The sequence below is a fragment of the Megalobrama amblycephala genome, linkage group LG5, assembly GCF_018812025.1.
Source record: "Megalobrama amblycephala isolate DHTTF-2021 linkage group LG5, ASM1881202v1, whole genome shotgun sequence".
Taxonomy (NCBI): Eukaryota; Metazoa; Chordata; class Actinopteri; order Cypriniformes; family Xenocyprididae; genus Megalobrama; species Megalobrama amblycephala.
This window is the reverse complement of record NC_063048.1, coordinates 20,396,447-20,422,310: the sequence shown is the minus strand read 5'-3', so window position 1 is coordinate 20,422,310 and position 25,864 is coordinate 20,396,447. Positions and strand designations below refer to the sequence as shown.

General features: G+C 37.1%; 1 protein-coding gene across 1 annotated transcript; it reads left to right on the top strand.

Annotated features, from left to right (window-relative positions):
• Positions 1–281: 281 nt before the first annotated feature.
• mrps5 (mitochondrial ribosomal protein S5) lies at positions 282–25,727 on the top strand. Its single transcript, XM_048191127.1, is given in 12 exon segments — positions 282–406; positions 4,224–4,352; positions 5,638–5,763; positions 8,601–8,834; positions 9,535–9,569; positions 17,885–17,975; positions 20,792–20,838; positions 21,113–21,170; positions 22,478–22,540; positions 23,568–23,704; positions 25,211–25,388; positions 25,391–25,727. Coding segments are annotated over 12 exon segments (1,191 nt in total). The 5' UTR covers positions 282–357; the 3' UTR covers positions 25,435–25,727.
• The last annotated feature ends 137 nt before the right edge of the window (positions 25,728–25,864 follow it).

Sequence of the window (25,864 nt, the reverse complement as noted above, 5' to 3'; positions counted from 1 at the left end):
TGAGTGTTGACAAAGGCACCCAGTGATTGTACATTTAACCACTCTGAAGATAATGAAGCTATTTAAAATCAATCAGATAGGCTATACTGCTACAATTATACTATAGATTTTCGTTATATTCCTTATTGTCTTTGAAAATGCCCTGTAAAAACTGAAACTGCCATTCTCTTAAAAAAAAAAAAAAAAAAAAAAAAAATATATATATATATATATATATATATATATATATATATATATATATATATATATATATATATATAATGTAATTTGTCAAAGATCAACGACTCTTCCTGTAATTCTGGGCAGGCACACGTTTGAACAGCACGCTCGCGCTCAAGGACCCCTCAGCATCCGAACATGGCGGCGGTCACAAGGCTGTGCTGTGTCCTCCGGTTGTCATTTGAAGGTGCGCTTTGATGAATAACTCTTGTTGAATGAACTTTTTTTTAACAGCATTGATAGTATTGGCGGTTGTCTTTGAGTTTGGTGAGAGCTTATGTAAAGAGTGTGTAGATTATAAGATGTTTGAAGAAAAACTAGTGTGAACATGCTAGCGGTCCCTGTCAGAGCAGAAGTAAAATGATTATTTGTCTTATAAAACTCTTGTAGTAAATACATATCTCTAAAATGACGTATCATCATATAGGTAGCACAAAATATCTGGCCTAAATACCACCATAGACATCTCTGCCAGAGCTGTCAGTCATCTGTCATACTGCCCTCTGAAATTTGAAACATGTGTAGTTATGTCATGTTATCGTATGTTCACTTGGTATCTTGTGCGCACAATCTCGTTTAAATTATCTTAAATATGAAGTTTGAGAGTTTTGAGATGACATTATGTAGAGAACTTCATGTAAGCAGTTGCTTAGTATGGAAGGTTTCCATGTGATTATTGTATTATGTATATTCAATATTGCTGTTTCAGAAACTTTAATCTTCCATATCATATGTTTGGGCTTTTTTGTTTTTATCATTAGTGTTAAGTACCTGAAAAACATATTTGAGTAAAAGTACAGATACCTTACAGTGAAAATGACTACATTACAAGTTACAAGTCACCAGTTCTAATACGACTTCAGTAAAAGTCTTATGAAACCGGACAAGGCTTAAGCTAATGCCAGACTAAAATGAATGTTTGAGCTGTCTAAACTAAAAGCAACTTGCACTATCTTAAAATATGTCAGTGCCATTGTTTTGTCTCAGTATGCGCACCAGTGATGTTTTTTTTTCTTTTCTAAGCCATGTTTATAAAAGCTACTTAAATGTCCTAATTTAAAAGTGCCCTAGATTCAAAAATTTAATTTACCTTGGCATAGTTAAATAACAAGAGTTCAGTACATGGAAAAGACATACAGTGAGTCTCAAACTCCATTGTTTCCTCCTTCTTATTATAAATCTCATTTGTTTAAACGACCTCCGATGAACAGGCGAATCTCAACATAACACCGACTGTTACGTAACAGTCGGGGTGTACGCCCCCAATATTTGCATATGCCAGCCCATGTTCCCAACATTATGAAAGGCATTAGACAAGGGCAGCCAGTAACGTCTGGATCTGCACAGGTGAATCAACAGACTAGGTAAGCAAGAACAACAGCGAAAATGGCAGATGGAGCAATAATAACTTTGGAAAGAAGGAGAAGCGGTGCGGCCGCGCCTTCCACGCGTTTTTAGACGCGATATGTGAACGGTCCCTATTCATAATTCTAAGTTCATGTTAAATTTAAAAAAAAATTTCAGTGACAGACAGCCCTATTCAACTGTTAATTTGAATACAGAAGGTTTTTATTAAAATTTTATATTTATTTATTTTATTGAAATGTGATCTTGTATGTACAACAAGGAAAATTATTGAAATTTGTTCATGTTTTTTTAATAAATCTTATTTGAATTTCAGTTTAATTTTGTTCAAAATATCGTGATACGTATTGTATCGTGAACTCCGTATCGAGATACGTACCGTATCGTGACCTGAGCGTATCGTTACACCCCTAATTTCCATGCATCTCATGTATGAAACACCTGCGATTCACAACTACCTGCTAATGCACTCACAGTTTGGGTGAGTAAGAGCAAAACACACAAGATATAGAACCTTCAGTGCTCTGTAGATGGCAATATTGCTTCTTTTGTAGCAAAAATAAACTGATGTAGAAAAAGTGAGGTGCCATGCAAAATGTAACGAGTGATAGCATTAAGCCGAGTGCACTGCACACTGTATGATTTATAATAGTCCTTTACCACTGTTGCTTGTCAGACCGTACGACCATGAGTTGTACTAGGATCTCAGTTGTCATTAATGTCAGTCAAGATGTGTTAAAAATGGATGCACGCAAGAAGACTCGTCCGGAGTTTTATGTCATAAATCCGTGACACTTTTGGTGTCTGTGAGCTGCATTATATTTGGGATAGAAATGGTGGATAGCAAAACAAAATCAATCTCAAGACGTTTCTGTGGAGCAAGTGGTGGTTTGTTGTTGTCTCACTAATTGTGTCATCAGGTTCAGCTCTCCTATTGGTCTTTCATTTGATGGTTGACATAGAAGTTACACTGCAGGACTGTGCGTGAAATCTCCTGACACTACTAGAATTTAGTTAGATGTAAAATTTTATCTCAATGGTCATTAATCAGCTGTCAGCAAACATGTCAAACCAGCAATCATAGATTACAGATTTTAGCCTAGGATCAGAAGAATCTTTTAAGATTTTCAAAATGTGTGAACCAGGCTTTACTCATCACAGATGTACTGGAGTAAAGAGTACATATACTTATTCAAAATGTTGAGAGTAAAAGTTGGTAATATCGTACTCAGTCAAACTACAAAGTAGCCAAAAAGATACTTAAGTACAGTAACTAATTACATTAACTCAAATACTTTACACCACTGGTTGTTATTGTCTTTGTAACTGCTTTGTATCTTAGGTGATCTGATGGAGTGATTGTAAACAGTTTATGTGTTTGGAATACATGGTGAACTCATATTTGTGCTTTTAAAGGTGCCCTAGAACATCTTTTTACAAGATGTAATATAAGTCTAAGGTGTCCCCTGAATGTGTCTGTGAAGTTTCAGCCCAAAATACACCATAGATTTTTTTTTTAATTTTTTTAACTGCCTATTTTGGGGCATCATTAACTATGCACAGATTCAGCGCGTGGCCCCTTTAAATCGCGCGCTCTCAACTATAATACAGTGCATTTACAAAGTTCACACAGCTAATATAACCCTCTAATGGATCTTAACAAGATGTTCACCATGCGTACTTCATGCATGCGTCAGATCATGTGAGTATAGTATTTATTTGGATGTTTACATTTGATTCTGAATGAGTTTGAGGCTGTGCTCCATGGCTAATGGGCTAAAGTTAACATTACACACTGTTGGAGAGATTTATAAAGAATGAAGTTGTGTTTGTGCCTTATACAGACTGCAAGTGTTTAAAAATGAAAATAGAGATGGCTCTCTTGTCTCCGTGAATACAGTAAGAAACGATGGTAACTTTAACCACATTTAACAGTACATTAGCAACATGCTAATGTTAAACATATAATGTTAATAACATGTTAATACTGCCTGTCCTTATGTAATGCCTTGAACATGAGCTGGCATATGCAAATATTGGGGGCGTACATATTAATGATCCCATTAATATTAAATCTCATATGTTGAGATTTGCCTGTTTTTCAGAGGTCTTTTAAACAAATGAGATTTACATAAGAAGGAGAAAGCAATGGAGTTTGAAACTCAATGTATGTCTTTTCCATGTACTGAACTCTTGTTATTCAACTATGCCGAGGTAAATTCAATTTTTGATTCTAGGGCACCTTTAAAGTCACCATGAAATCAAAACTGACAATTCTTATATTTTATGGAAGATAGCAGAATTTGTTATAAACGGTTTATCCGTGCGCACATCATTATTTTTTTTTTTAATTCATCTGCACTTGTCATTTTTATTCAAAATAACTTCCCATCAGCGACATCTCTGATGATGTGTTTACTGCTGCAAAGGTGGGGCAAGCTGTCATTCACATGTCACTCACAATAGCAAACCATAATAAATTCCAGATGGACTAAATCAAGACTCCACCCTACATTTTCTCGTGTTTGAGAAGCCGTTTCACTCTCATATATGTCACAATAGAGAAGAAAAGACTATCGCAATTTCCATTTCATGCACACTTCAAGAAATGGCCTGCCGTCTGTCTCTTTTGTCAACAGGTGTTGGAGCACTGAGAGCTCTAGGGGGTGCTGCTCACCTCTCCCACTTGGCAAGACGCAGTCCTACCCAGTATGCTCCAGTCACTGCCGCCCTGCAGCAGAACAGACATTCAAGCTTCTTCAACAAATGTAAGCATGCTATGATATGCTTTGTTTAGATGATTTTAGGTGATCTCTGCAGGTACTGTTGCTTTAAGGATCTGCTGAGTGACAGTTGACACGTTTGTAATCCTCATAGCGCAATCTCAGCACAGCTTTACAAGTATGGTACAAGTATAGCTTTTCAAATGGTCTGTAAAATTATTATTTTTTAATTAAATTAATTATGTCATACGTTGATTAATTAAATGAAGGCACTCTAATTAAATTAAATGAAAATAATTTTAGGTATTACATTAGTGTGGAAGATGATTGAATAGACAACACAAAAACAAGTCAATATATATATATATTTTATTTCCATGTCATCGAACAAGAGCATATAATTGGCCTACAGTCCACTCTCCAGTCTCGTGTATTTTTAGTATCTTCAGATGGTAGCAATTACTTATACGTTTTACATATACAGGTCATGGGGCATGGTTTGCTTACATGAATCTTGTTAGTTAGAATATTGTAGAAGTGATGCACAGACAGTGTTTTGCAAAGTCACAAACCATCTTTGCTGGACCATGAAATCTGAATATAAATATGACTTAGTTTGAGTGAATTAAACAAAAACATGTGCTTAACAGCTCTTTTATTCTAATATATGCAACCATGGTTGTTCCCTCATCTCTTTTGTTTGTCTGCTTTTATAATGACATGCTCTTTGAGACATAAGCTGTCTTCATTAAAATAATGCAAGCTTAAGAAAGTGTTATAATTATAAAGACAATTGTGCATCCAAAAACTTTATTTTAACTTTTAGAACTGCATAGGGATATGCCTTCAGCATCTCGCTTGCAGATGGTGTGGTTGAGTGTACCAACGTGAGTGTGCTTTTGAATGCTTTAGTTTTATGTGCATCGGTGTGTATCGGGGATGTTTGGTTGTCAGATAGAATTATGATATTTCTTGAACTGCTTTTGTTGGAATCGGATGCCTCATTAGGTCTGGCAGGCCTCTCGGTCTCATCTAATTAAGTCCTAATTAAATCAGAACAACATCAAACAACTCCCAACGTCCCAGATTACCCAACCCATCTAAACACACACACACATAATATGGATGAAAGTTCATACTTGCATGGTAAAACCAACAGCTGAAATTTACTTTTTAGTGTGCAGTCGTTATTTAAATACACAGGTTGAAACAATACTAAGGGTATATTATTCATTCTTCACCTTATTTGTGCATGTTTGAGTGCTAATAGACTGTTTGTGATGTGGCTGTAGGTGTGTGTAATTTTATTCACATCCATTTATTCCCTTAGTGACAGCTGATGAGCTCTGGCGGGGTGTCTTAGCCGAGTCCGGTGCTGGTGCCAGAAAGGGAAGAGGAAAGAGAACCAAACGTAAAATGAAGAGAGATCTCAACAGAGGCCAGAACCTTGGAGAAGGTACATCCTACCCACAACATCATCTCACCTTTGCCTGCTTCACAGCATTGACAGAACACACTAAAACATTTTAAGGAGCCTTGGTTTACATTTTTATTGCATTAAAAGTCCACTCATACATTTTCTTGAAAGTACTTTCTTATGCTTACCAAGGCTGCAATTATTTTTATCAAAAATGCAGTAAATTATTAAAGAATTTATGAAATTATTAAGATTTATTCCAATGATGGCAAAGCTGAATTTTCCAGTTGTTTTCTCGTGATCCTTCAGAAATCAATCTAATATACTGATTTGGTGCTCAAGCATTTCTTATTATTATCAATGTTGAAAACATTTGTGCTGCTTAATATGTTTGTGGAAACCATGATCTTTTTTTTCAGGATTCTTTGAAAAATAGAAAGTTCAAAAGAATAGCACTAATGTATGAATCTGTTATAACGTTATACATTTCTTTTCTGTCACTTTAGATCAATTTAGTGCTTCCTTCCTTGTTGAATAAAAGTTTTAGGGCCAGATTTACTAATTTACAGATTTACACCAGCGCAAACCTTCCTTTGCTGTTAAAAAACTACTGTCAGCATTTACTAATGACACAATGAAAAAATAGTGCTGAAAAAGCGTGGACATATTTATGCGGCTGAACTTATTGCATATGCATTTGTAGGAGTTTCCCTTTCAGATGCAAAATTTATGGGAGGAGAGTATTTAAATGAATCATGCAAAGGTGATTTACTAAGGTTTGCTCTCGTCAATTTACTGGTATTTGCGCCATTATTTACTGCCCCAAAAAAGCATGTCTTAAACCAGATGCTAACTGGTAGAATGCGTTGGTCATTATGGAAATGATCTGGCTGCTTCTTTAAAGGGTTAGTTCACCCAAAAATGAAAATTCTGTTATTAATTACTCACGCTCATGCCGTTCCACACCCGTAAGACCTTCGTTAATCTTCGGAACACAAATTAAGATATTTTTGTTGAAATCCGATGGCTCAGTGAGGCCTACATAGGGAGCAATGACATTTCCTCTCTCAAGATCCATTAATGTACTAAAAACATATTTAAATCGGTTCATCTGAGTACATTGGTTCAATATTAATATTATAAAGTGACAAGAATATTTTTGGGGCGCCAAAAAAAACAAAATAACAACTTATTTAGTGATGGCCGATTTCAAAACACTGCTTCAGGAAGATTCTGAGCATAAATGAATCAGCGTGTCGAATCATGATTCGGATCATGTGTCAAACCGCCAAACTGCTGAAATCACCTGACTTTGGCGCTCCGAACAGCTGATTCGACACACTGATTCATAATGCTCCGAAGCTTCCTGAAGCAGTGTTTTGAAATTGGCCATCACTATATAAGTCATTATTTGTTTTTTTTGGCGCACCAAAAATATTAACGTCGCTTTATAATATTAATATGGAACCACTGTACTCACATGAACCGACTTAAATATGTTTTTAGTACCTTTATGGATTTTGAGAGAGGAAGTGTCATTGCTCCCTATGCAGGCCTCACGGAGCCATCGGATTTCAACTAAAATATCTTAATTTGCGTTCCAAAGATTAACGAAGGTCTTACTGGTGTGGAATGGCATGAGGTTAAGTAATAAATGACAGAATTTTCATTTTTGGGTGAACTAACCCTTTAATGTGCACGTCGTCAGTAGATCATGCGCAGAGCTTTCCACTCCTATTGGCGCTTTTTTAGGAATTGCGCTCACACTAATTTGCCCTGTTTAGTAAATCTGGCCCTTAAAATCTAACTGACCCTTTTAATGACCACATTATGTCATTATCTCACCCAAAGAATTGAACAGGCTGTTTTTAATACTATTTCCTACTTTAAGACCTCTATATGTAAATTATCTCTGTTATAATTAGCTAATCCTTACCATTATAGTTCACACTACCATTCATCAGAAATACTGTATAAGCATTAATAAGTGTAGGCAAGTAAATGGTGATCTACATTTTATGACTGTTTTTACAGCATACAAGTTATCTGAGTGAGCTTGTGTAGTGAACGTTTAAGGTATGTTTGCATTAGAGCAGCACGATTCCGAATAAATTGAGAATCACAATGTTTTTGTTTAAAATAGAGATTATGATTCTTGATCATTTAAATGTTTTTAACACAAAAATAATGATACTGTGTTTTTGAAAAGTCTGTTTGTGAAGACGTATCATACCAATACATGACAACTTCTCTCTCTGGGTAAGCAGCAGTGCCAACTCAAGTTTCAAAGTTTGCTGTGATCAAAACTGGTTTAAAAAACATAGCCGAATCATTGTCATTTTGGAATAAGAGTGTGTGGGTGTTTGAATCAAGATTGATTCATCTTTTAATGATTAATCGTGCAGCTCTGGTCTGCTTAGTACATCAAACATTAAGGAAAATGCTGTTTTTTATAATAAACTCCTTAAAAAAGAACTACTTTTATTACCCGCCAGATCTGGATTTCTTTGGACAGATTTAAGGCCAACACTAGAATAAAATGGCTTAGAGCAATAACCATTAGCTGTCCATTTTAGTCCATAGCATTTCTTGAGGTGTTTGCGCCCACTATACCAGTTAATGAATATCAATCACAGCTCAGATTCAAGTTTAGAGGTTTATATCTGCTGTTGGAATCTAACCTTCTTCTAAGCTGACATCACTCACTGAGTGCCACAGTTATTGAGTGGCATTATTTATTTTCACTTAAAACAACCTCAGGGGAATCTATCGATTTATTTTTCTCCCTCTCTCATGGAGGCTTTTCTTGAAAGAAGGTATGAACCTATAGTAAAATTGAGTGCATCTACTTAAATGGTTTCTTGTGTCCTCTTCAGGTCGTGCTGGCTACCTGTGGCCCGGTCTGAATACTCCGGTATATAAGGATGGGTCTGTCCAGAAACCCTCGCAACGGGGAGAGGCAGAGCAGAAGGAGGTGGCAGCAACCCTGCAACGCCAGAGGGATGAATGGGAAAAACGCAGGAAGACCAAGATAAAGAAAGAGAGGGGCTGGACCGGCTACTCCTGGGGTGGGATCAGCCTGGGCCCGCTGGATCCAGGACCCAATGGAGGTGTGTGCAGGGGGACGGCTTTTTGATTTGTCCCATTCTACAGAAAATGCTTGGTCAAGGAGATGTATGGATGTATACTTGATGAAATGGTCAAACACTTTGATTAAAAAGGGTGTATACACACTCTTTGGCCAAATAGTAAGATGTATGGCGAAACGCCTGCATTTACATACAACGGTTGCTTTAACACTCACACACTCAGACATGGCAAAACGAGATGCAGAAAGTGCAATCTCCTTGTAATTTACACAGCTGTTCATCTCTGTTCCGCCGCGACAATGGATTTCCTGCCGTCTGATTGGCCGATGGGATGTAGGTGCAATCTCTTGTAGTCGTGGTGATGGATTGCCCAGCGACTGTGAGGCCTCGAGTCTAAATCATGTCTAGATCTGCTCCAACAACTTCTCACCCCTGAGTCTCAACAGCAACACCCCCTCCTTTAAATCGAGGAAATATGCTTGTCTCTTGCCAGCAAAATGAAACACCTGTAATGAGTTACTGCAGCAACCACAGAGCCTTGGGGTTAGAGGTCATAACAGAACGCTCACATAATCTCATTTAACACGTTTGCTGTCCTTGATCAAAAACAAATAGGCTGTGTGAGCCCTTTTCAGCAATCTCAACCTGTGCTAATGACCTTTGGTGTTTATCGTCATTTATAAAAAGTTGTGACTTTGCTTTGTCCTTTTTTTCCCTTTAGAAACTTACGAAGATTTTGACTCACGCGTGATAGAGGTGAGTACGAACAGAACCATGCATTTTGTAAACATGAAACTGCATTAAAAACACATTTAGTTTTCATAATGTTGCATTTCATGTACTTGTTTAGTTTTTTTTTTTTTTCGCTTAAAGGTGCCCTCGAATGAAAAATTTAATTTATCTTGGCATAGTCAAATAACAAGAGTTAAGTACAGGGAAATGACATACAGTGAGTCTCAAACTCCATTGTTTCCTCCTTCTTATATAAATCTCATTTGTTTAAAAGACCTCCGAAGAACAGGGGAATCTCAACATAACACCGACTGTTACGTAACAGTCGGGGTGTACGCCCCAATATTTGCATATGCCAGCCCATGTTCCCAACATTATGAAAGGCATTAGACAAGGGCAGGCATTAACTTCTGGAGCAGCACAGGTGAATCAACAGACTAGGTAAGCAAGCAAGAACAACAGCGAAAAATGGCAGATGGAGCAATAATAACTGACATGATCCATGATATCATGATATTTTTAGTGATATTTGTAAATTGTCTTTCTAAATGTTTCGTTAGCATGTTGCTAATGTACTGTTAAATGTGGTTAAAGTTACCATCGTTTCTTACTGTATTCACGTAGACAAGAGCCGTCGCTATTTTCATTATTAAACACTTGCAGTCTGTATAATGCATAAACACAACTTCATTCTTTATAAATCTCTCCAACAGTGTAGCATTAGCCGTTAGCCACGGAGCACAGCCTCAAATTCATTCAGAATCAAATGTAAACAATATAACAGTATACAATACTCACATAATCCGACGCATGCGTGCCGCATGCATGACGAACACTTTGTAAAGATCCATTTGAGGGTTATATTAGCTGTGTAAACTTTGTTTATGCACTGTTCAAGGCAAGCGCGAGCTCCGTGGGCGTGGAGCACGAGAATTAAAGGGCCAGTAGCCCTGAATCTGCGCATAGTTAATGATGCCCCAAAATAGGCAGTTAAAAAAATGAATTAAAAAAAATCTATGGGGTATTTTGAGCTGAAACTTCACAGACACATTCAGGGGACACCTTAGACTTATATTACATCTTTTTAAAAAAAGTTCTAGGGCACCTTTAAATATGTTTTAGATGTTTGTCGTTTATAAAGGCTGTTCTACAGATGAGTGTTGCAAACTAGCTTTTGCTACAAACACTATGATACTCACAATGAATATAATATATAATGTATACATTTCATTATAATATGTTTCATTACATACATTTAATATATAATTTAAAGTCAAGTAAACAGTCTGTAATAAAATGAGATCAAATAATCAGACTAAAAGCAATATCACAAATAAACAATAGAAAAGATGCCAATTAAATAAACAGTGCTAAATATTGATAACAGTCTTGAGCACCAAATCAGCATATTCAGAAGGATGTCACACTGAAGACTGGAATAATGATGCTGAAAATTCAGTTTTGCCATCACAGCAATAAATTACATTTTAGAATATATGTAACACTTAATTGTTCCCTTGGCTTCTTTTCACTGAGGTCGTCACAGTGCATTTTTGGATTGCTTAATCCACAAAGGATACACACTGCGTTGCCTTAGAATTACCAAAATTAGGTAAATTGCTTCAGAAGGCAACAAAATTTTGCCTACTATTTGGAAACAGCTTTTATGTCGAGAAAAGGCTTTAAATGCTGCCTTGGTAGGTAGCTAAATAGGTTTGGAACAGAGCTAGTGTGTTAGTGATGATGTCAAAAAAGATGATAGAAGAGATGTGCTTTGGAGATATTTGCAACATTTCATCATTTTTGAATTCAGGAGAATCATGTTTGTTGTTTGGTGTGTGCATCTCCCTCGTGTGTGATTGTATTCGTGTATCTCAGAGCTTCTGAACCAGTCTCTTGAACTCCTAAGCTGGGGCATAAAATCTGCTCAGCACAAAATTATCATGTAGTGTGGAGTGTCTGGAGAATTATCTAATTATACACAACAATGAACGTTTGATAAACAAATCTCTGTGTAGAGCCCCTGGCTGGCACCATAAGACTCATTTGGCAGAAATGTTGCTGAGTTTAGAAAGGAAATCAGTACAGCAATTCACCTCGGGTCCTCGTCTCTCTTTCACTCTACTCTCTTTTCACTCTACTGCATTTGCCATATTGTCTTTCTTTTGTCCTCTGATTCTTTCATTTCCATAAAATTTTGTTGGCAAAGAAGTGGACAGCTTTACAGCCAAAGCTTTTTTCTTTTCCTATCTGAACACTGCAAGGAATCAGACTGTAGGCTGACGATTTAGGTGAAGTGATTTCTCTCTCTCTCTCTCTCTCTCTCTCTCTCTCTCTAGCTGTGTTTTAAAATCTAGTGATCTGCCTCGGTGGCTACACTCCAGCCTCTTAACTGAAATGAACCTCATAAATGACTTTGAACACTTTACATACTGTAGGCAGGAACTGTGTGTGTCATACGCAGTACGGGAAAATCAGTGGATTTCAGTACAGACTCGAGAGGAAAAATGTGATCTTTTCATAAGTTTAAACATACATAGCACATGGAGACCTTGGGAAGAAATAGTTTGGTTTTATTTAAGTTTTTCTTTTAGTTAATACTTTTTATTTTGTATGGAATCCCATTTCTGCCTCGAGTAAAAATAAATAAATAAATATTTTGATTATACTATTCAAAAGTTTGGGGTCTATAAAATCTTCTAAATGTTTTTGAAAGAAGGCTCTTATGCTCACCAAGGCATTTGATCAGAAATCCAGTAAAAACAGTAATATTGTAAAATATTAAAATATAAAATGTAATTTATTCCTGTGATAGCTGATAAAAGCTGAATTTTCAGCATCGGCAGTCTACGGTGTCACATGATCCTTCAGAAATCATTCTAATATGCTGATTTACTGCTCAAGAAACATTTCTTATTATTATCCTCACTGTTATACTACTTAATATTTTGTATGGAAAATTGTATTTTTTTCCAGAATTCTTTGATGAATAGAAAGTTCAAAAGAACAGCATTTATTTGAAATAGAAATCTATTTATAAATGTCTTTACTGCCACATTTGATCAAGTTATTGTGTTTAAAGCTTAGTGAATAAAAGGAGTAATTTCTTTCAAAAAAGAAAATCTAACCCTAAACAATGTAAGGTGGAAACATACTTCCATAGTGTTCAATTAATTAATTCAATAATTACTAAATCAAATCCACCTTGGATTTATTTTTTTGTCACCGTGCATTATAGGATTGCTTTCTCTGTGAAGGTTGCTTGCGATGCTGCCAAAAGTTTGTGTTTTAGGAAGCTGCGTAATAAAGTTACCTACCTTTTGGAACAGAATTCACGTCAAGAGCATTGCCGTGATGCCTTAAAATACTGCCTACAAAGACAGCTCACTGGTTTTTGGAACAGAACTATTTTGTTGTTCTGTCTTTTCCAATCTCTCTTGTACTGTCATTTTGATTGACGTTTTAGGGCCGCTGGCAAAAGTGACTAGAATGCACCACCACAGACTGTGAGTCAGACCCCCTCAGTCTTTTGCAGTGTCCAGCACATTAGCTCTGAGTCTGGAGAACAACATATCGCATGTGATCGGGCACATGGTGGCGTGTTGTCCTCACATTACCCCCAGAGCTTTTGAGAGAACCCAGTGCAGACAGACTAGAGGGCTTGCACAGAAATGAAGTTTTTTGCAGTTCTTCAGGACCATCATCTCAGTGGATGCAGATTAATTTGAAGTGGTTCTGAAAAGCTTGGTGACATTATCAGACATGCATTTAAAGTGCCGCGCTTTTCCCTCCCTCCATCTCGTTGTCTCTAGGGTGTCCTAGAGAAGGAACGAGTAAAGTCTGAAAGAGCCTAAGTACTTATAAAGCCACATTAATTAAGCCAAATATTTCCTGTAAACCTCAAGAACCTCTCCCAAGGACACGCAACGTCTGCCAAAAGAGAGGGAAGAGAGCCATAGTGCTCTAGAGCGGATGATACATGAGCAAGACTGAGAGAGCGAGACAGACAGAGGAGATATGGCTCATAGTTAGAGGAGAGTGATGAAAAGATGGAATGGTTATGAAGATAGATTAAAGCAAGAGGAAGACTTTTACAGTTTTAGCCTCCCTTATGTCTTGTAATAGTTAAATGATCTCATTCCCCTGCATCTTACACACCATTTCACAGTGTCACACTTTATATTGTCAAGTTTATTACATTGATATTGTTGTGACACTACTCTATAGATACATTTTACGCTGCAAAATTGAATATATATATACTGTAAATAGACGCTGAAGCTGCGGCTGAAATCGGTCACTTGTTCACACATTTACTATTTTCTATATGGTGAATGGCACATAGTGCACTATATAGGGAATAGGGAACGAGTGCAAATGTGATACTGATTTTATACAACATTCAATAAATGGGGAGTTAAATTTTTTGTTATATTTTAGACACAAGATTGTCTGTTTTTGTTACCTATAAAGTCATAGCAGAACGATTGTGCTTTTCTGAGCGACATGGTGTTTCTGATTGAATTCGCGTTTTGAATGAATCGTGGGAACCAATAAATCAGTGGCCCATTTATAAAGAGAGCCATTTACTTACAAATTTGCATTATGAATATTTTACACTCTAGTCAAGGTTGAATTGTTGGTATACTTTACGCCAGTGGTTCTTAACTTCTTTGGCCATGGGACCCACATTTTCCCATGGTCATTAAACCATGGCTCAAATTTTTAGGATTTTGAACCAAGCTAATTTATTTAATAAAAAAAAAGTACCATCTCACTTTACTTAACATACACATAAATTTAAGAATATCACTAACACTGATGAATAAACAGTATTTTAATGTAAGGCTATTAAATAGCAGTCCCAAAGTAGTAGGGCTGTAACGATATGCGATATGAAATCGAAATCGCGATACGCAGGTCCACGAACCTGTATCGCGATTTGAGAAGGCAGAATCGCGACACACCCCTTCCAACTCCCAGAGTTATCCTTCCTGTCCAGATCCAATGCTACCAATTTTTAAATTACTATAAGTATTAGGGGTGTAACGATTTATCGTAGATGGTGTGTCTCAATCAGCTCTCTAGTTCAGTAAGTGTTTCGGGCACACATTGAATCTTGCAAGCAGGTTTAAACGTTTCTCATGTCAGTCTCTTGCATGGTCGCGTGAGAAAAGTCGTGGCTTTCTTTCACCGCAGTGCACAGCAACAGCTGTGCTCACAGAAAAGCAAAAGACGCTTGCGATGCTTTGCTTTAAGTTCTGTGGCGCCGTTCACATATTGCGTCTTTTGCGCGTGCAAGTCAGTTATTATTTTCAAATGTAGCCGCGCGGCAGGCGCGCTCATAATGGGATCAACGCGGTCGCGACGCGCATGCAATTCTCAACTTCTCAGAATGCCGCAAGCGCACCGCAGGTGTGTGACAAGAATCAACCGATCAGCTATGGCCTTTCCGTAACAAAACATCAAAAGCTCAGCCGAACAGCTGATCATAGCTGTACATGGTGGTTTTTATATCTTATCTCCATCAATATATCACGTAGTAAAACTAATGCAAGGGCTAGAAATCATTTATCCTTTGCAGAAACATCCTCTTGTTCCTCTGATCCTCTTGGAGAGCCCAGTTCAAGGTTGCATAGCAACGACCGACGCCACGGGAGCGCAAGCGCTTTGGAAAAAAGGAGAAGCGGTGCGGCCGCGCCTTCCACGCGTTTTTAGACGCGATATGTGAACGGCCCCTATTCATAATTCTAAGTTCATGTTAAATTTTAAAAAAAAATTTTAGTGACAGACAGCCCTATTCAACTGTTAATTTGAATACAGAAGGTCTGTGTGTACAACAAGGACAATTATTGAAATTTGTTAATGTTTTTTAAATAAATCTTGTTTGAATTTCAGTTTCATTTTGTTCAAAATATCGTGATACGTATCGTATCGTGAACTCCGTATCGAGATACGTATCGTATCGTGACCTGAGCGTATCGTTACACCCCTACAAAGTAGTTTTTGTAAATACAGTAAAGTTACTAGAATCCTTAATCCTTAAATTGACACACATGCATTCCCTAAAGTTTCTCACCAAAGTGGTGTATATTGTGTTATGCTCTCTTAGCAAGTAGTAGAAGGTACAAAGTGAGCGCTGAGACACCCAAATTTGTAACAATATAGGAAACAATTACTGTAATTACAAGGGGAATTTGAAGAACTAGATTTAATAATCTTGGTTCACTAATATGTCTGACATTATATCTTTGTTGTGAGGCTGTAGTACATGTAATTTGTACTGGCTGCTCAGCATAAGACAAACACATTCATATGCATTTTCTTGTCCCTGAGCTGCATACAGAGGTGGAGTTGTTGCATTTCATTAAAATGATAATTGCAGGTTAGGACAATGGTTGTAGTGATTGCATAATGCCATGACCTAGACCATGTACAGCTAATGAGCAGATTGTGTCTATAAAACCCTCTGTCATTGTTTGGAACTGTTTGTGTTCGGTTTTCCTTCAGACAAAAAATGTTTTGCTTTTACTGAAGGTGTGTGTGTGTGTGTGTGTTTGTCTAAGCAGTCTGAACAGATGGCATGTGTTTTTAGCATCACACTGACCAAATGCAGGTGGTAACCCCCACCCCCCCACACCCACCCACACCCATCTCTCCCTCTCTTTTTAAGTAAACATTGTTCTTCTTTGTGCCCCGTCATCATTTTTGTTTAGTGCTGCCATTTGAACAGCACATTGTCCCATTACCGAGACCTCAGTGATCTAGAAACCAAGCAAATGACTACAGTGGATCTTAAAGAGAGTGTCACAAATTAGAATATAGCACCTAATATAGTCACATGTTCTTCATTGGATGCACATATGCAGAGGATCTCAACCTGGGAGCATTAGAGATGCAAATGGGATTGTGGGTGATTGTTTCTATACTTGGATTCTAGAAATAACCCATTTATCGATAAACCTTTTACTGGCTTGTATTTAGGAAAAAATAATGACTAAGTAGTAAAATTAGTTTTGCAATGTACAGTGTAAACAGATCATTTGTGGTCAGTATGATCTTACTGAAAGTGTGGAGTTTAATTGTATAAAGTTGGATTTCAAAAAGTGAACAAAAGCATCAGAATCACTGATAAACAGAAAAAAAAAATAGCTGAACATGTGAAATTAAATGACACTGAATATTTAATTAGGACCACCCTTGGCAATTTTATGCATTGGCATATGCATTGGCATTGCATATTTTCTTTTTTAATTAGCTGTTTACTTTAGAGATGTTAAACTCCCTCATCTTTGCATGCAGAACTACCTCTTGTAGTAATCCTTATCCTCACACAACCTACGAACTGTATGAAAGCCAAACAGTCCAAATGAACTATGCAGTGTGGATAAACCATATAACCTGCCTAGTGGGTTGTGCGGTGGCACTTTGAGTGATGCAGTTTTTTTTTTTAGCTGTCAGAATAATACTTTATATAAAATAAAGAGGAGACGCTACCGCATGCATGGTTCTGCAGAATAAGAGTATGACTCGACACACGAATATAATAATGAAATAAGATATGGCACTTCAAAAGGTTGCTGATGGCTGCTTTAGAACATAATTAGCTATATAACTTTTGTGTTTGAGCTCTTTGAACAGTCTGAAATCCACCTTGTAACTTCCTCTGAACATGTTTAGTTCTTGCCAGTGGGTGGCTTTTTCTTTCAGCACTAAGATCTCATCATATCAATAATACTCCTACAGCAAACGTTACATAACTGATTTCAGTAAGGAGCAGGAGCAAGAATGCTTTTATTCTGCATAAGTACTTTATACTATGCAATTACACACACACACATCTGCAGCCTAGAGAGAGAGAGAGAGAGAGAGTGTGTATTTTTGTGATTTATGATGACACAAATTTGTATAATGACATGGGTATTACACTGGTATTATGACGTAAGCATGAAATGAGGACATTTCATGAGTTGAGATATTTAAAATTTCATGAGATATTTAAAATAGCTTTAAAAACATACTAAAATGCTTTATTAAAAATGTAGAATGTTTTCTGTGATGGGTAGGTTTAGGGGTAGTGTAGGGGGATTGAATGTACAGTGTGTACACTATAAAAACCATTACACCAATGGAATGTCCTCACTTTGATAGCAAAACAAACCTGTGTGTGTGAGAGAGAAAGAGAGAGAGCGAGAAAATGACCGCAGCATGTAGCATATTAGACTGTTCCAAAAGGTTTGTACTGCCTCCTGCTGGTTACTTTAAAGAAGTACATGTACAGAAATTGATCCCCTCCAGTTATTGGCAATCATATGTGATGTTTGTCATTTGATTGACAGGTCAAGAGCGTGTTTAACGTCACAGCCAAAGAGAGCAGGAAGAGATCCATCAGTGCTCTGGTTGCTGTGGGCAATGGAAATGGAGTTGCAGGTAAATCTGGACATGTGCACCTTTAATGATGATTCTCTAAAGGCTAAATGCCTTAATCTGGATTTGGGTCTTGTATACCTTTTTTTTTTTTTTTTATTATTTTCAGCATTTTTAGCATTAAAGTGCCCCTATTATGCCTTTTTTAAGGTTCCAAATATTGTTTTGGGTGTCTCCTACAACAGGTTTACATGCATGCAAGGTCAAAAAACACTTTAGTTTTCTCATAATATACATTTAATTTCACTTCAGTTTGTAAATGATTCATTAGAAGCAGTTCAAAGAATCAGTCTCTCTAAACCCCTCCTTTCCGTGAGCCTACACTGCTCTGATTGGTCAGATGGCCCAATCCTTTGTGATTGGTCTACTCACACACCGTGCACCCATCGCCATAATTGAATGACAGCTATTAATTCACTAGACATTTGTATACAATGTATGGACAGAAAAGATGGCATCGATTTTACCGTATCAATTTGAGCCCGAGTCCGACGATGATACGTCTAAAGTAATCGATCAACCAGAAACTGATTCGCAATCTCGATTGGAGTAGGACGTTTCTCTGTGGTCAGTGTCGCATTATTTATAAGGCATGATAGCAGCGTCGCTGTTATACTTTATGTAGGTGCACCTGTGGGAACTGTATCAGAATGCCAAATGAAGCTGAAAACCTCTAAAATAAGATAAACATTTAGGCCAGATGTGACTTTTTCGTCATAACTATTAACATAGTAAAAAAATGTCTATATCATTGTTTGACATTAAAATGGATGTTTACTGTTTACAGAGAGAATACTTCAACTAGTTAGCGTGAACTAGCATCTTAACATCCTATTACAATACAGATAGAGCTTCACTCTATTATAATAATAAAAACGCAAAGGAAAAAAACTTATTGGTAAAAATTATTTTATTAATTATTAGGCTTAAATGAAAATATTCTTACATTGAGACTTGGTAACCACATGTAAAACCATACATGGCTACTCACTACCACTGTCAAATGATATTATATTATGATATGTTATATAGGCCTATAAAAAAATGCCTAAACACAGGTACAGACTACACCTTAACAAAGACATGAATTATATATTCCCCTACCCACCTAATAAATATTGCAATATATTTGGCTTTAACATTAGTTTTCAATATAAAGATTTCACATTTCAACAAACCATGGTAATTTACAGTTAATTCATGGTAAATGTTCATAAGGGTGGTGATTTTGGGATTTAAAAGTCTTCTACCTTCATTCATGGCACGTTTTTTCATGTTTTCCTCATCAGTCTTGTTGGGAATGTTGGCTGGTGACCAGGAATAAACGCAGCTCCTTTAAGCTTTCATTCCGTTATCCACTGGGCCGTGCTGCATAGTTCAAAGTAAACTATTGATACACATGAAAACAGTGCTATTTGCTCTGTATTTGTTGTTACTGACCGAGAAACAACTACAGATTATTCAGTGACAGAGCAGCAGAATACAAATCGCTTCAGATCGTTATGCAAGTGCATTTGGCCAATTCACGGAAAAGAAAGTCGACAGAAATACAAGACACGCATAATAACTGCTGAAATATTCGCACGGAAAACGTTTCTCAGGTCAGTAGGAGGAGTGTGCATGGTAAAAACAGTGCGTGTATAGCCGTACAGCTGCAGGCGCCACTGCGGCCACGTATCTAATCAAATTGAGCCGCACTGCCAGAAACAGAGGAGGAGGGAGACTGAGGTGCCGCGGGCCGGATGAAGATGATTGGCGGGCCGCCAGTTGACGAGCCCTGGACTAGGGTGTACGCTACACAACACAACATACAAAACTACGAATTTTGAATGATCTAAAAAATCTAAACATCAATTATTAATCATACTTACAGGCTGAGATTCAAAGGAGCAAGCTGGTTCAAATAAACTGGGCATTGATCCATATTTTAAGACCAAGCCTTTTGTGAATCCTGCATTAAACTCCCCAAGGTTTGAGAAGCAGTCGTCAGTAAAATGATGGGAACACAACAAAAGATTGTACTGCTGTGGGATTGTTAAAAAAAAGATTTTTCCTTGGCGTCTGCACGGCAATAAGTGGACGGGAAATATGCTAATGTTTCGTTGTGACGTCACAACGAAATGGCTTGGGATTCGTTTTACAAACGACTCGTTTAATTGACTCGGAGTCGACTCTTACTTTTGAGAGACAATAACTTTATATATGGCGCTTTCAGATTTAAAACTTTGCAGGATGTTTTCATTCACTTAGAGCTATGTTACACTCTACATGAAAGGTAATTTTCAAAAATTCATAATGGGGCACTTTAAATTCACTCATGAAAATAACATGGCAATCCATATCATAAAAATTATAATACTTTATAAATAAAAATGTATTATTAATGTATTATATTATGAATAATAGTAATAATATTATCATTATTATTTATATACAGTATATATCATGCAATATATGTTTTTTTTTTTTTTACTATGATTGTATTTTGCATATTGGTTTTATCTTTCTGTTATTGCTAGTCTAGCGATTTCAAACTTGGGAAGGTGCTTTATTATTATTCATAATAATATCAAATATTGTTATAATATTATCAATAATAACTTACACTCTGCCATGCCTGTCCTCCATAAAGTGAGCACATACAAACAGAAAATAGAAGAAAGCCTTGTGTGTTCACAGCAGGTGTTCTTCATTAAAGCAGCCTCAACAAGTTGTTCAGAAAGTATATGGAACAATGTAGTAGTTTAATATCCGGCTGGGAAAAATACAATGGCCATAATCAGTGTCGATGAGCTGTTTTGTTCTCTGCTTCTCTGCAGGGTTTGCACTGGGGAAAGCAGCAGACAAGAACACCGCACTTAGAAAAGTAAGCCACCGCATGACATGCATACATTAATTCACACTCGCCCAAAGTCACAAAACGGACACTTATTGCAGGCACAATTCCCCCCTGATACAACCTGAGGTTAAATGACTTGCTCAAGGGCATAATAATGACAGAACAAGGCTGTGAGCTCAATAACTCCTCAGTTCCCATGATACACTTTGTAAGATTTGAACCTTAAGCATCTGTGTCAGAGCCACCAAATCAGGTTACAGTGAAATCATCTTGACATTAAACACGCTGCTTTGTTTTACAGGCAAAGAACCGAGCCATGCATTATCTCTACTACATCGAGAGATACAACAACCATACCAGTGAGTCACACTCTACTCTGTGTGCGCATGCGAGTGTTACACACGTGCATCACTGACTATCTTATAACAAACAGACATTGTAAATCTCTTCTGTATATGTGCTCTTGTGCAGTTTGAGAGAAGAATTCGGCTTTCATCATTTAATGCTGGGGGGGTATATACTGAATTCATAATATATTCACATTGATTTTGCTGGCTATATAACCTTTAGCAACATCATTAATATTAATATTCACTTTTTACTGTATTTTATTTTAAACATTTGAATCAAATTTACAATAATGCCTCTTATTAAAAACTTCTGCAAAAATGCTTTTGATTTCAGAGATATACATTGAACACCTCTGTTTACTAAAAATATTTTTTACATTTATCCTCAGCCATATTTTCTATGTCATTTACTGATATTACATTGCATTTATATACACTACTGTTCAAAAGTTTGGGGTCAGTAAGATTTTTTTATTAAAAAAAATCAATACTTTATTCAGCACTAATGCATCAAATTGATCAAAAGTAGAGACATTTATAATGTTACAAAAGATTTCTATTTCAAATAAATCCTGTTCTTTTGAGATCCTGAAAAAAATGTATCACGGTTTCCACAAAAATATTTAGCAGCACAACTGTTTTCAACAGCATTTTAGAATGATTTCTGAAGGATCATGTGACACTGAAGACTGGAATAATGGCTGCTGCAAAATTCAGTTTTGCATCACAGGAATAAATTGCATTTTAAAATGTATTGAAAGGGAAAACAAGTCATTTTAAATTGTAATAATATTTCACAATATTTCTGTTTTTACTGTATTTTAATCAAATAAATGCAGCCTTGGTGAGCGTAAGAGAATTCTTTCAAAAACATTAAAGCTGCTGCCGCGATTTTTGGCCCTCTAGCGGTTAATAAACAGAACTGCACGCGTCTTGCGGAGGAACATTCTAGCCGGAGCTACTTTTCTCCGTGTATGTCTATGGCGAGTCACGCAGTTACTGTGATACTCTGCAGCGGGTCCTACCAGTCCTGTCTGAAATAGTCTGAATATAAACACTTATTATAAGTGTACCATAATGATTCAGGATAAGACAAAAACACGGTTTGGAAAATGGATTCATGTTGTATATTCTCATTATATAATTTTTTAATTTTTAACACAAAGTTGCAGACTGCAGCTTTAAAAATCTTACTGACTCTGAACAGTAGTGAATGAGAGAGTTATACTCGAAAGATAAAGTTTCATATGACATTTAGATCGCGGCCTCCTTCTCCTGTGTGTTGTTAATGTCTATCTTTTCATTCTCGTGTGCAGTATATCATGACATTGAGTCTAAGTTTAAAAGGACCACGCTCAGAATGAAGAAACAGAACAAAGGTAACTGGCCTGACCTCACATTAACACAAAGCTGTGTCCCCAGTATGTTACAGAGCTAGTCATATATGTTTTGCTGTATGATTTGTTTCAAATAAGAATCTGCAGGGGTGCGTTTCCACATACATGCATTACATTTCCAGATCCATAACTTTGTTTCATGTTTCTGTTGTTCACTTAGGACCTGTTTACTTGTTTTTAAGATCTAGTAGTAGCATACATCTACTGTGCCCACTTTGGATCAGATTTTGATGGGGACGATCTCTTATTTTGTGACTTTGTGCATCACTTGTGATGTCAGTCAGTACTGCATGTTGATAAAGTGGAAAAATTTCAATCTGTCAAGCAGATGTCTTCTAGAACAGTACCCTCCTACAGTATCAGATTTCCTTTCATGCCTGAGCCACAATGGATTTAATTCATTCCAGACATCAGAGCTGAAATTATGATCTTCATATTTGAGATGGGGCTGATGGTAACTGAGATAATAGTTCAATCCTCATTGTCCACGTTTCACCTCTGACACCTTAGTAATGAAACCTGCTGGGAGCTGTTATGATTGGACCAACTCTGGTTAAACACACATCTTGTAATGTGTGTTTAAAATTGTTCTCATGTCATTCTAAACCTGTATGACTTTTTTTTTTTTTCTGTGGAACACAAAAGAAGATATTTTGAGGAATATTGGTAACCAAACAGTTGTGGTTCCCATTGACTTCCACTGTATGGACAAAAAATATAATGGAAATCAATGGGAATTGAAGCTGGTTACCAACATTCTTCAAAATATCTTCTCTTCACAATAGAAGTACAGTTATAGTGCGACGTGAGGATGAGTAAATGATGACAGAATTTCCATTTTGGGTGGACTATATCTTTAATGTTATTTTTTTTTTTTATTAAATTGTGCCATTTAAGTCCAAGTAAAATGTCTTAATTGAATTTTGTTTTCAAAAGTAAAAAACTAAATAAACTTTGAAAAATTGTAAAAGATCTTTACCTTCTCCCTCTGTTGTTTTCTCTTTATCAGGTTATGGTCTGCATTGTCATCGGGCAGTGATCACTCTCTGTAAACTGATTGGGATAGAGGATATGTACGCAAAAGTAGAAGGTTCGGTCAACCTCCTCAACATCACCAGGGCTCTCTTCCATGGCCTGGCCAATCAGGTGAGAGATTACAACAGTACCATAACCTACCATAATCAGATCAGTCATTTTACACGTCTCAGTGGCTTGTTTGATGTAGCGACCGTGATTTTGCCAAGTATGATGTGTACCTTCTTCAACGTCTTTGGTAGATTATTTACTGACTATTTGCTTAAATATAGCTATGTCTACTTACTGAAGACTACATGCCATTGTTGAAATTTAGATGTTAATATTTAACCGGTTTAAATATTCGTTTTGCTGTATTCTCAAGATTACTGAGATTTAACTGATAAATGTTAGGGTCGTGACGAGACATTTAGCACACAAGACGAGATTGAGTTCACGAGAACAAGACGAGATTATTTAAGAAATCCTCAATGATGAAATACATGACTAGATAAATAGTCTGCACAACATTACCCAAGCACTGTAAAAGGTTTTGCCACAAACTCAGCTGACTGGCTTCACTTCTGTATGAGTTTCTTCAGACCTCAGAACTGTACATTATTTATGAGCTTCTTCAAGATAAGACATTTGTCAGATGCTTAGGCTCTGTTGAGCAATGAATCCTCCGTCATGGTCTTGTCAGTCACTTACTCTCGTCACGTGATCAGTGAACTCTGATTCCTGCTGCTTTACGTACGACTCTGCCGCTTGTGTTGGATGAGCTGGATGGAATCGAAGCGAGCGTTATCCAACTGAATTAAATGGTTTTTATTTCTATAAAAAGCAAAATGACAGTGAAGGCATAATGAAAATGTAGCGGTGACATATTCTATCCTAATTTCACCCTCACGCTCTGTCATGGCAATATCGCGAGACAGCTTTTCATCTCAACAGGAAACCCCATCACATTTTAATTTTAATGTTAACTAATGAAATTGTGATGGCATGATAGCCCTTATCCCTACCCCAACCATTAATTACCTCCTAAATCAGAAACATATTATGGGTAAATAACAATGTTGTTCAAGCCCCTACTCCATTCTTTACTCTGACACTCAAATCAGATTGATGGTTGACGGGAATGTTGTTCCAGGAACATGCTGAAGTGGTGGCGCCAGTCATCTTTGTGTTACTGTGTAAGCTCTCGCAACAAGATTTTATTGTGCAGTCTTTTTAAAGCAATTTATATTAAAATAAACTAGTAGAAGGTGAATTATTTAATCTGAAATGCTACTCAAATGTGTGATCAAAGCAAAAAAGTTTTAATATACTCTTTTTAAACTTTGTGCTGGGTTTGATAACCAGCAACTTTATAAAGAAACAAACGGAAAGAGTTCAGGATAAATCCATGTAATTCCAGTCATCACTGCAATCGTTAGTCCTCACTGATTGGATCCCAGAAGAAGTGGGAATTGTGCGCAGAGAGAGAGAGAGAGAGAGATCACTACAGACGAATCCATTGTTCACTAGGACCTTAAGTTTGCACGATCACAGGAAACTATCCATCACTGTTTTTTATTTGTTTTTGTTTTGTTTTTCAGGCTTATAACTGACTTCCTCTCCCCTGTCATTCTACAGGAGACTCATCAGAATCTAGCTGATAAAAAGCAGCTGAACGTAGTGGAGTTCAGGGCCGAACAGGGCCCTCTGCCCATCGTGGTGGCGCGACCGCAGATCGGTGCCCGTAAGGAACCTGAAGTGGAGGACGATGTGCCCAACACGCGTCTGCACTGGGCTGACGTGAAGGCCGCACAGGGGTTAAGAGATCAGTGTGGGCAGGGGTTAAAAGGACCATCTGGTGATCTGAATGGCGATGTCCTGCTAAAACACACTGCAGGCTGACTCTCTAATACAGAACTGACAACTCTTTGCTGGGGAGAGTGTTGGGGCCTGTGCTTGGATTGGAACCATGCTGCTAAACTACCATTTCACCAAACAGTAAAAGTCCAGAAGTGCTACGTACCCCCAGAAATGAGTGTTGATGTGTCGCTAACCAATGAAAGAGGAGCGTGGAAGTGAATGAGTAGACTTTGTTCTCACTTACCTACACATGACTTATAACTTTAAAAGCACCAATAAATCTACAATAAAACCACTTTACACGTCAGCTTTTGTTTTATTGTATAAAAAGCTGTTTGCACAGAATGCGTTTTTGCATTTACAAATGTGTAAGATGCTGCAAACGATGGGAGCACAATGATCAAACGTGTCCATTAAGTACACATTTCCATA